The sequence below is a fragment of the Candoia aspera genome, chromosome 10, assembly GCF_035149785.1.
Source record: "Candoia aspera isolate rCanAsp1 chromosome 10, rCanAsp1.hap2, whole genome shotgun sequence".
NCBI classification, from domain to species: Eukaryota; Metazoa; Chordata; class Lepidosauria; order Squamata; family Boidae; genus Candoia; species Candoia aspera.
Window position 1 is genome coordinate 24,495,920 of NC_086162.1, and position 12,147 is coordinate 24,508,066.

A 12,147-nucleotide genomic window follows, 5' to 3' on the forward strand; every position below is an offset into this window, starting at 1 on the left:
GTCTTGTAGGGCTCGGAGACACAGCTAGCCCACGCAGGATACAGGAAGCGTTCCCTTGGGTAACTATTTTGGTTAGTGTGTGTGGATGCAAATACACCCGACGTACTGGGGCAGCAGAATTACTGCAGAGGTTGTTAGGAAAAAGGCAAGCTTACAACAGCAAATACAGGGGTGCAACAGGTCACCTCCTTTCTGATGGAAATTTGGGGTGATGGGAAGCCCTGTTTAGCCCAGTGTTTTTCCACACTTGGCCACTTTAAGGTGTGTGGACTTCAACTCCCAGAATTCCCCAGCCAGCCTTGCCCCTACAAGACAATGCAGAATGGAACAGGTGTCTAGCAAAAAGCTTTTAGGAGATGACCAAAAGTATTCTGGGGGTCGCAAGCAGAGATCTGAGAACAGTAGCCAATGAGAAAACAGGCCTGGCACAAAGTGTTCCTAGAACAGTCCCCTGTGGCCAGATGAAGCACTTTACACGGGAAGTAAGGGACTCCCTGCTTTGAGGCAAAATGCTGGCCAGGTGGCTATTTATTATTATTGTAAGCAAGGGAAAACTTCATTAACAGTCGAAAGCCAAGCTGAATAGAGGGGTTATAGAGAAGGGGGGGGTGATAGAAGGCTAGTTAATAGAGAGCTGCGGTGCCTTTGATGTTTCCTTCCCTCCCCAGCTCCTGAGATGGCTGAAGGATTTACCCCCTCTTCAGTTCTTCTAGCTTGTCAGCAGCCCACTTCAACTCCCGTTCAATCTCTTCCAGTTTGTCCAGCTCCTGAGCCTAAAGAGAAAAACAGCGTCCAAGAAAATAATTTTGTAAAAAAAAAAAAAAGAGAGAGAGGGCAACCCAGCATGTGCCTGATTTCAGTTGTCTCCATCCTGGATGTCCTCCGGATGCGCAGAGTTAAAACCCCCCAGCCGGGATGGATTGTCGCCGAGACATTTAAGGCTGGCCCACCTTTTCCAAACGGGGGGGAAATGTTTTTGGAGGGTGAAGGGCATTGTAAGAAAACTTGGAAGAAGGCAGTGCCAGGATGCTGCCTAGCAAGAAATAAGCCTCCTTGAGGTTCAAAGGATAGCCTAGTTAAACTCTGAGAACTGGCCCTTCTCCCCACAAACGGGTCACTCCCAGAAATTTGCAATAATTCGCTCCGAGAGCGAACTCGACTCCCTATGCTAGTGCCATCATATTGATTGTACTTTCTCGAAGGCAGTCAGCTCGAGAGCAATTGATCAAGGGCCAGATTGTTGCTGCTGGGATCCAATTTGGCCTTTACATAAATTCCTGTTTACACAGTCACTTGACCAGGCCTTGTAACCTACGATGGATATCTGCCATCACAGATGGTGATGAGGACAAAAGAGCTTTGGCAATTAGCTCCTAAAGTATCCATATTTAGGAGAAAACACATAACTTTTTAGGAGCCTAGTTCTTCACCTCCTGCCTAGATCTTCACCCTCCTCCCTATATTCTCAGCTACGTACAAATTCCCCCTTCTCCCTCCTTAGCTTTTGAAAGCAGAAGCCATCAAAACTGAAGGTGGTTGTTTTTTTCCGTCAAACTCCCTGATAGGTCCTGCAAAGTGACTCTGTCTTGACACTGACCTCACTCTGGCTGGCTTCCTTGTCCTCCTCCTCCTCCTCCTCAGGAGCGTGGTGTCTGCCGTTCAGATAAACTTCATCCTTCCAATGTCTCTTCCTGAGGTCCAGGCCAACTGGTTTATGGTGGTGGCCATGTCTCATCTTACTGTGGTTCTCCTCCTCCTCCTCTTCCTGCCATGGCTTCTGGCCTTTATGGAGGTGGGCCTTGGAGTTGGAGGTTTTGAGACCTTTCTCCTCTTCAAACTGAGCTGTCTCCTCATCGCTAGCCTTCTCAGCCACTCTTTTAGCCATATCAGATCTTTCCTCCTCTCCCTCCCACTTCTCATGATCACCGTATCCTCCATGATGGTATTTCTTTGGCTCCTCTTCTGAGGTGTCGTCCTCCTCTTCCTCATCCAGCCTAAAGCGTCTCTTGGCCATTTCGTGTCTCTTCCGGCCTTCTTCATCTCCCTGCAGCATTCCCTTTCTGATTTTGGGCTGCCTAGGACCTCTCCTCTTGACGTGGCCAAAATATTCCTTTGAAGACCACGTCTCTGAGGAACTCCTCTTCTTTATTTCTTTCTCCTCCTGCTGCTCCTCTTCAGCCTGTTCCTCCAAAGCCTCCCGAAGATCCTCCCCTTGGGAGGCCTTGATTTTCTCTCTTGTGTTTTTAGTTTTCTCATACTTCTTCATCTCCTCCTCCTCCTCCTCCTCTTTTTCCCTTTTGCCAGCGTGCTCTTCCACCTCCTCAGGGGCAGCTTCTGTGTGCTGGGCAGGCTCCTCCCTCGTCTTGATTTCTCCTTGCTGCTCTTCTCCCCAAGCATTGTGGTCACCTTCCTGCTCTATGCGGTGCTTTGCATTCTCTGGGAAATGAATGGAAGAAATTGACAGAAAGCAGAAGAATGCATTTTGGGAGAAGGAGCAAAATATGTCCCCAGAAGGAAACAAATGTTCTCCCTCTGAAAACCTGTGCCACGTTTGCACCTGCTAGCAGATCTCCCCCCTGCCCAAGTCCAGTTGCTGTTTCGGCATGGCAGTTTCACAACATGATCTCAAACAGCCCTGGTGCCCTTAAGGGGCATGCTCAAATACACGCCAAGGCCCATGCCATTGGGGATGACCGTTAGAAGAAGCATCACTGCCAACCTGCCCATTTTTGAATGCTTGGCAAGAAGGGTTGCATATCTCTCCTTTGCTTTCCCAAAATGCAAAAGTGTCAGAAACTCCATTTCAAGGGGCCCACATTTCTCCGGCAACCACCTTAAAAAAAAAGTTATCCATTGGAACTTCCAGCTGGTTCTTTCCCAGATGGAGAAAGGTGGTGGTCCAAACCGCAGCTTCTGAGTCCCCCCCGCCCGAGACACCTAGGCAGGTGTGTGCCCAAGATGGCCTCCTGAGAGGGCTCCCAGCCCTCACCCTCCGCCTAGCAAGGGACTGGATTCGAGAAGTGAGCTGCTTACCTTGATGGGCCAGTTCCTCCAACTCGGTCAGCAGATGCTGATGATGAAGCATTGCGAGGACTCTCTCATCTGAAAAGGAGTTCGTGTTAACAATCCCGGAGTAACAAATGCACATGTGCACACACACTGCAAGCGACTCATCGCGTGCAGTGTCGGAGACACTGGAGAGCAGAAAAACCCAGCGCAAGGAATGTTTGGCGTTGGACTACCAATTCCTTTAAAATTAAGTGTGGCTGGTGTGATAGGAGTTCTAAGCACCTGATTAAGGTAAGTCCAAGTTGGCTTTTGCGTGGTATGCAGGAAGGCTCCACCTCATGGTGGTGATGATGGGACTAAGTCAAAACCAAATACAGTTTTTGACCTAGTCCCTACATCACCATCGTGTAGGATTTCATGCAAGAATTTCATGTAGTTTTTAAATAGAAATCTGATTGATTCAATCCCATTCCTTGGGCTATTCCCCCCTTGGTTTGAGAATTGCCCCATTTTGGTCACATTAATAGGACAGGTCCATGGCGTCTTTGGTGCTCCTGGTTCTGAGGCTTCCTCCTGGATACGCTCCTCGGGGGTTAGTCACGCAGCACCCTCACTTGGGAACAGTCCAAGCTTCCAGGCATGACTACTGCAATGCCCTTACGTTCTGGTGCCGTTGCTGCAGCAGGTAGAAGAGAAGGGTGGATCAGGCCCAGGAACGGCAGCCGCTCCTTCTCTATTAAGGCCGAGCTGCTTTCCAGATTCAGGTGTCACCTTCTGGCCGGGAGCAAACAAGGCAAGCATTTCATCCATGGTGAGAATTGAGCGGGACCTGCTCTGTCCACGGAGCCTCAAGATAATTCGGAAAGAGTCCAGTAGCACCTTCTGAGACGAGCAAATTGGATCCAAGGCAGAAGCTTTCACGAGCAGCAGCTGCCTTTGAATCCAATTTGCTGGTCTCAAAAGGTGCTACCAGACCTCTTCTGAGCTTTGCTCCCTCCTCCAGCGTCGCCACTGAAATGGTTCGGTTTCTTTCGCAAAGAAGCAAAGAAACCCGCTCACCCCAAATCACCACTTACCCTCCCTCAGGATCTTCATGCATTCGCTGGTCACTGGGATTGGGCTGGGACTGGAAAGGGTGTCTGCTAGGATTTCGGAGATGCACTTAATAACCTGGCCGGAAAACCAGAAGAAGGCAGGGGTTTAGTGGTGGGAGCTATTTCAGAAGTCAAGGGCCTCTTTTTCCAGCTTTTTGTCCTAATCTAGCAGTGGAATGGAGACCTTCTCTTGACTCCTTCCCCACCCAAGTGAAGTTCCTGGAGCTTCAAAAGCTCTGTAGCTGTTCAACAATCGAAGGAGACACACCCTGACATCATGGGACAAGCTTTGCCTGTTGCAGACCTACCAACCCCACCACAACAAAGTTCATTCTCTCCCAGCTCCTCTTCCATTATAATTTACAGGTAGTCCTCGACTTACGACCATTTGTTTAACGACCATTCGAAGTTACAACAGCGCTGGAAAAAGTGACTTATAACTGGTCCTCGCATTTACAACCATCGCAGTGTCCCTGCAGTCCCATGATCAAAATTCAGGCGCTTGGCAACTGGCTCGCACTTACGATGGTTGCAGCATTCTGGGGTCACGTGATCACCATTTGCAACCTTCCCGGCTGGCTTCCGACAAGCAAAGTCAATGGGGGAAACCAGATTTGCTTATTGACCACGGTAATTCATTTAACAACCACAGCAAAAAAGACTGTAAAATTGGGCTGGACTCACTTAACAACTGCCTTGCTTAGCAACCGAAGTGCCAGTCCCAATTGTGGTCATAAGTCAAGGACTACCTGTACATTCATGTTTTTTTTCCCCCATTTTATCCTGAAGGCCTGGTTAAACAGAGACTCGGAATAATTGCAGCCTTAGTCCTCAGCATGGAGAAAGGGAATAAAATCAAAGGGGTAAATATTTATCCATATCTCATTCCAGAAATGATAATGATTGGAATGTCTTAGGCGGTTGCCCGAGCAAATGAATGAATAAATCCCTTCTCCCTTGCTGCATTGCACACTGCATTGCACACTACTTGCCTCTGACACTCACCATACCACATTGTAGCGCAAGGGGGCATTGTGTGATGGGTCACTCTCTAAAGTTGAGTCCAGTTCCTGAAAATCTGGCCTGCTGCAGTCCTAGCTTTTCTAACCTCCTGCTAAAACATAGGAACAGGATAGTCCTCCATCAAACATTTCATTTTAGCTTTCTGGTCTGCTTCTAACGATATAGGTGACTTCTCTTTCTCCCTCGCCACACACACACACACACACAGGAAAGAGAGGAGGATGACCAGCAGCCAGGTGGATGGACTCAGTTACAGTGGTGATGGGGGCACCCTTGAGAGACTTGAAATAATAGGCTAGGGACAGATTATCATGGAGGAAATCTATCTATGCGGTCACCATATCTACTGTCTACTGTCTCTCCTCTCCCTTTTCCATTACCTTTTCATCTTCCTTTGACAGCTGAGTAGGTAAGGGCAGCGAAAGTGCTGGGAAAAAAAAAAGAGAAAACATTATAGTCTGCCAAATATTTACACATGCCTAGATTTCAGCAGCAAAGTACAGTGCTTGATTGACTTGCTCCGGTTTGTGCTCATGGCTGCCCTCATATTAATCTCGCTTTCCTCTCTGTGAAATGGGAACATGAGAGAGATCCTTTGCTTGAAGCAGAAGTGGGATTTAGGGCTTCTAAATTTAGTTGGGGGGAGCAGACAAAAAGATTGTGCTCCCTTTAAGCAAGCCCAACAGAGGTACCTTGTTTTGCACTTTCGGCCGACAGGGTGACATTGCTTTATTTATATATTTATACTTTGAATTTTGTCACCGCCCATCTCACTCAAAGAGCAAGTCTCACTTCCTAAACCCCTTGCTTTGGTGCAACCCTCAAAAGATGGAATAGATTTCTGGGGCTTTGCACCTGCTTTCCCAGGGTGCTATGTTTGACCTTGAACCGCTTTTGAATTGTCTTATTTAGATTTATTGTGTAACCACCCTGGTCAGCGTAAATAGCTTTTCATAGGAGAATGCATGCAGAATTCTGTTCCCTGAAGAGCCTGCCCTTTAAAGGACAAAGTAAAAGCAGACTTGGAAGAGGCTCAATTTCTGAAAAGCCGGTCTTGTCCGTTTTGCCCGGCATCCAAACTCCAGACTCTCACCAGCCCTAATGGAGGCATATGGTGGAGTACCTGTCCAGATGATGCAATATGTATTTTTCTCTCTCACTTTTTCTTTCAATTTGGCAAGACCGTGGCCTACTGAATGGCATCTGTTCGTTGATCTTTTAATCTGGCAAGAGCACAGCCTATTGAATGGCATCTGTTGGTGGGGGGAAGAGACAGCTGTTCAGGGACTTTAAAAGGATCTCCATTGTGACTCAGCGAGACACTCCAATTGTTAAGCCAGGTACATCTTGTGCTGAATGGCTTCACAAAAAGAAACAGCCCATTTGTTCTGTAGCTCTCTTGTATCAGAAAAACCAAAGCAAGTTCTTACTTAAAACAGGATGGGAACTCCATGATGGGAACCTCCCACTCCACATCCACTTTCAGTTGCCAACTTTCTCTTTTCTTTTCAGACCTTCCTCCCTAGGCTTTTTAGCAGCAGCACTAAAAAGCACCAAAATGGGACAGATTAAACTTTCCCTATTTTTATATCTCCATCCCAGGAAATGCTTTCAGCTGCTGCATTTGGGGACATTCAGTTGCTGTTAAAGGACATATTGGCAGGTTGTAGGCAAAGTTGATCTCCAGTAGGGATAACAGTGAATAATGTTAAAAGTGTGACACCCCCCACCCCACTTGGTAGTCCCCTTTAGAGATCCACTGTTGGCTTTTAAAATAAACCACTGTCAAGGACTGAGTGGCATCCACTGACACCAAAGGGGGTCGGGGCCAGAGAAGGTTGTAATTATGGGGCTAATCATCTCCAGGAGTGGTTCCTCTGTCCCCTGGCATAGAAAGATGAGAATCTACTAGCTTAGGAAGACAGAGAGCAGGACGAAGTTTTTCAGGTGTGCCAATCCTGCTTACATAAGGCTCTTACATAATGCTAGATACTGCACAACAGTAATAATAAAAAAAAAACCAGAATGAAGAGAAAACATCAATTACGTAGTGGAGGCAGCTTCCTCCCTCCCCACCCCCCACCCCCAATTAGCCCTGATCTCTTCTCAAAATGCTGCTCTGCTTGGTTCCTGCTCTTTACTGTTTTTGATGAGGCTGGAACTGTTTTTTTCTATGCCCTTATTCAGCTAAGAGCTCAGTCCTAGCCTGGATGAAAAACCAGGAGCTCCTCAGCACTGCTGTCTCCTAAATAACCTTTGGGCATCTCAGCTCTTGCAGCCTGGATGCCAAATTAGAGGAATGTAAGTGTCTGCTTTACACGGAGTCAGTTCCCTGACATTTTTCAGCTCTTTGGAATCTGAACTTGGAACAGTTTTAGTGTTGCCGATGTGAAGGTAGGAACTGGGGAACCGCTGCACATACAGCATTAAGTTCTAACCACTGTGATTGTCCCTTCAGCTGGCTGAACGCTGGCCTATGCTTCCAATTTGAATGATGATTTCCCAAGCAAAGTGCTGGAGCCAAAACTGAAAACAAGGAATTAAAATGAGGTGACAGCCAGGGGCCCCAATCATTGCTTTTAATCCCCTGAGCTGATTGTCTAAACTTCCAGAAGGTCAGCCCCCAACAGTTTTGATTTGGCCCAAGAAATTCACTGCCAAAAACAGCATCGCAGTCATTACATTTATTTTTTAAGTCAAGGACTAGGAAGAAAAAAACATCTTCATCTCGGAATTTTTATTGGTATTCCGAGTTTTCCAAAAAAGAAACAAAAAACTTCAGGACTGGTTGGTCAGAAAGAGTAGAGAAGTAAGGTAACCTTTGGCTTAAGTATCACTTTTTAACCATGACAACCCATTCCTGGCATGATCACCTTCTGTGGGTCAGAGGAGGCAACCATCCAAAGAGGAGGAGGAGGAGGAGGAGGAGGAGGAGGAGAGGGCAATGGCTCCATACATCTCACTCTCAAGTGACCCATCCTTTCCAACTGGACTTAGTGAAGGAACTAAGCTGGTGAAAGAAATGGGACAAATGGAGAAGATATCTCATCTTTAAAACACAACCACCATCCAACAAATCCCTTTTTCCATCCCCAAATCCAGTTGCTTGGAGGGAAAACCGTGGCACGTATTTTGCAAAACAGTGGTCCATCATGAAAATGAATGAGGACTGTTGGGAAGACTCCCTTCAGATACCCACAATTGATTGATGGGCAATTAAGAGATGCCCTGCTCTTTTTAAGATGGTCATGTTGGTAGGCCGTGAAGGAATAAGATTTAAAATGTTCTGAGATGTAGTCTAGTAAAGTTGTAATTTGGGAGTGCCAGACAGCAGGTAGTTTTAATGTTTTCCCAGGAGTAGGGAGTATGTTCAACTTAAAAAACTTGAGGTTGCATAGGTAGTGTGTATATGTCTAGACTATTGTTTCAAGCACAGGTAAAGTAAGGTATCTGCATGGCAAAGAGCTGGTAGAAGCTAAAGTAAACTCTAGGACAGAGAGAGAAGTAAATTGTGGTCCCGCTGGGGAATTAGATAATGAAGCTAAACAACTTGTTCAGCTCCACACACACATTAACTAGCCAAAATCTCCTTGGACAAAACACTTTCCATCAAGTTCTCTCAAAGGAAGGCTTGCCCAGAAATTCTAGGCCAATCCCTAAAGAGTAGAGAAAACGAATCCAATTCAAGATGACATCGTGAGTTTTAGGGTGTTGAAATCTTTTAGGCGGAGCAGATGGGAACTGTCTTTGTGTGAGAGGCTGGGGTGTTAATACTCCCTTTACTCTGGCTGCTCTCTTGGTATCTGGCATCTGTTGAAAGGCCTGTTCTGTGCTATGCAAAACAACTTAGTGTGCCATGGATACAAATACGGTGAAGAACATCTTCTGCCTCTACAGAGACCCAGTTATACCAGCGAGGGGCGTATCTATCCTGGTTGAAAGCCTGTGAAGAGGTTGCTTGGGACTGCAGACAGGTCTGAGTTTCTCAGGCTGCAGGTAGGAGGTGTCTGTTCAGGTTTCCAGTACAATTTTTCCTGGGATACAGTTGTCAATTCCAGTGATAAGAGTTTTTGAGCAAGGTGGAAGCAGGTGATTGCAGTTTGGGACACCTTAAGCTTTGCGAAAGGCATAGTGATGGACCTCAACCAGGAGCTAATTTGCAACTCATTTCAGCTGGTGAACAAACCACAGACAGAACAAGGCTGTTCTTAGGGGTCACCTTTGTCAGTTTGTTTGTTTGTTTATTTATATCCTGCCTTTATTATTTTTTTATAAATAACTCAAGGCGGTGAACATACCTAATGCTCCTTTAGGCTCTAATTGACTATTCCATGTGGACTGAAGAATGAAGAAATATTCTTTCTGTTGTTGGTACCTATTTTCCAGTTGGGATGAATAGCTGTATCGTCTGTTGTTCAGTACAGTGAAAGAAATTGCATTAGCTAAGTAGCAGTCAAATTATTTATCCAAGACGGTGTGAAGTCAACTAATCCCATTTGGTCTCTCAGTCTTCAAGTGTTCGCTTTAGAGCAAGGATGGTGAGGCCAGATCTGGGCAGTCAGCCTCTGCCACAATGCCATTTATTAATTAATTACTGTCAGCTTTTGGGAAGGAAATGCCCAGTAGGGCACACTGGAAGCTTCAGGAAAAAAAAACCCTGAAAATGCAAAGTTAGTTCCCCTTATGATTTAAGTAACACCCATAACAGAAATAGGGAAATACAAAACAAGGTCATCCTTTCTGTTTTATTACGATATGCAGGTTTAAAGTGTTTAGCAAAACACTTTAGTTTTAGACAGTGGCAACTGTTTAAAAAAGACAGAGGAACAATTACTCTACTTTTTTTTTAATTAATCTGTTCCCTAGAAATCCTGATTTAGTCTCAGAAAATGTTATGACTGGGATGGGACGCAATCTATCTGAAAGTGGTGGGTGCACACAAGCAGCTGGTACCCCATACTGCCCCCTCTCCCCACCACAATTAACCAGTACACGACATTGCCCACAATTCCATCAAGCCTTTTGGCCAAGTTTCAAAATACAAAATGCAGCTGATTTGTTGCCAGAAACCAGGCAGATAGCCCATTAACACAATCCAAGCATTTCAGGAACAGGAAAGGGGAGGGGCAGCGTGCTGTAAAAATTGCCTTGCTAGAATCCCTGCACTAAAGGGACAGCATTTAAGCCTCAGCCTTCTTGGGACAGGGCGCCGCTCTCCGTGGTCCTGAAACTCCCCAAGAGTTGGAACTCCGTCCAAGTTCCAAAGACCATCCTTTGCGCAGCGCTGGCTGAGCATGACTCTGCCTTCCTCAGGACGAAACCCGATGAAATCCAAACGAATTGTTGTTCTGGTTGAACGGGAAGAACTACTACAAATATAACAGCTTGTTACTGTCATACTCCACATGGCATTTTAAAAAGACACGCTTTTGAAAACGAGCCATCAAAACGGAGCAAAGGGGTGGCTTGGAAAAACGAGAGCACTTTTAAAAAAAAAAAACGCATCTGGGGGAGAGCAAGCAACACATTCAAAAATGGGGAGACCGACAGAAGCTGAGGATCACTCCAGCAGAAAGATTTTAAAAAGAAGCCCGTGGTTATGATAATAAACAAGCCTGAAAGCAATTCAGAATTATTATTTTTGTTGTTTTTGTTTGAATGAACGAAAGAAGCAAATTGGTATGGCTTTCTTCAATATCCTGCCCTTCAAGTAGATTGGACTCCTATAAGCTCCTATAAGGTTGTAAGATTTGCAGTCCCACAGTTGGAGGGTAAACAGATTGGAACAAGCTGATATAAGGTATATTTTACTCTAATCACTGACAGAATAATTCGCAAGTTAGACACCCCTTTCCTCCAAGTGCAAAAAAGCACAACTGATCTCAGAAGAATGACTGGCCATCAGTTCTGGGCAGCACCTTTTTCGGTTTGGCTACATTCAGGCAAAATCACGAGCTTCCTGGGGAGGTAGGAGTGGGGAAAATCAGCAGGAAAGGTTCCAAAATCCTTTTGGAACTCAACACCCCAACCCAGGAGATCACCAGAGCATATACAGCTACTTCACTTATCTGCATTTTAAGTTAAAGAAGAAACTTGAGCTGTAGGTGGGCTGTGCCGCGGTGAGGCTGCTTTAAGGGCTTAATAGAGCACTATCGAAAGAAAAAAAAAGTGGAACTTTGGAGGATGGAACAGCAGGGGAAAATGTATTTGCTTCTCCCTCGGGACGGAGGGCAGATGGGCTGGTGGGAGGCTGCAACCACCCTCGACTTACCTTGGCAGAGGAACAAGAGCAGAAAAGAGGCTCCTTGGGGAAGCATAGCCCGAGAAGGTTGCCCCTCTGTCCTCTGCAATCGCGAAGAGTGGACAAGACCAAGAGACGGGAAGAGCCCAGAGCAGAGGATGGTTGCTGCTGCTAATGCTGCTGCTGCAGCGGGCGAGCGAACGTCCTTGGATGCTGAAGGGCTTATTTGCATGTGAACGTGAAGAGCGCCACATCTCAGACTTTGGAGAAAGGGCGGAGGAACGCTAAGCAGGAGGCTGGGAAGGAAGTGATGTCACCTGCTCCCGACAGAAGGTTGGGGGGCTGGGGGGTGGCCTCTTTACCTTGTGCTAATGAGACACCCCGATTTAAAAAAAAATCCCTTTCCAAGGGTTGCAGAATTCATGCATTATTTATTTTTATTTATCATATTTTTATCACCGCCCATCTCCCTCATACGGGGGACTCTGGGCAGTTCACAATAAAAATTTAGCACTGCCCACAAAGCATGGTGTGTGCCTCCAACTGGAGGGGGGGAGTAATTTTACACAACCCTAGAACTATGAGGGAGGGGAGGAGGAAAGATGTGAAGCACGGTGGTGGTGGTGGTGGTGGTGGTGGAATGTGCACCATGTTTTCAGGCTGAGTGCACCCCAAGCTCACAACGCATATTAGGCACATGAGGTTAGAATGGACTCCGTTGCATTAAACTCAGTGAGGCATTGCCCCACTCAATTAGCACACAGAATTACTGCCCAAAGC

At 46.3% G+C, this 12,147-nt stretch overlaps 1 protein-coding gene across 1 annotated transcript; it reads right to left on the reverse strand.

The window, feature by feature from the left end:
• Positions 1–439: 439 nt before the first annotated feature.
• CCER2 (coiled-coil glutamate rich protein 2) lies at positions 440–11,475 on the reverse strand. The gene is made up of 6 exons (XM_063311848.1): positions 11,398–11,475; positions 5,507–5,553; positions 4,086–4,179; positions 3,034–3,102; positions 1,598–2,436; positions 440–773 (listed from the first exon to the last, which is right to left on the reverse strand). Exons 1-6 carry the CDS (start codon positions 11,441–11,443, stop codon positions 690–692), a joined length of 1,179 nt encoding a protein of 392 aa, XP_063167918.1. The 5' UTR covers positions 11,444–11,475; the 3' UTR covers positions 440–689.
• Between the last annotated feature and the right edge of the window lie 672 nt (positions 11,476–12,147).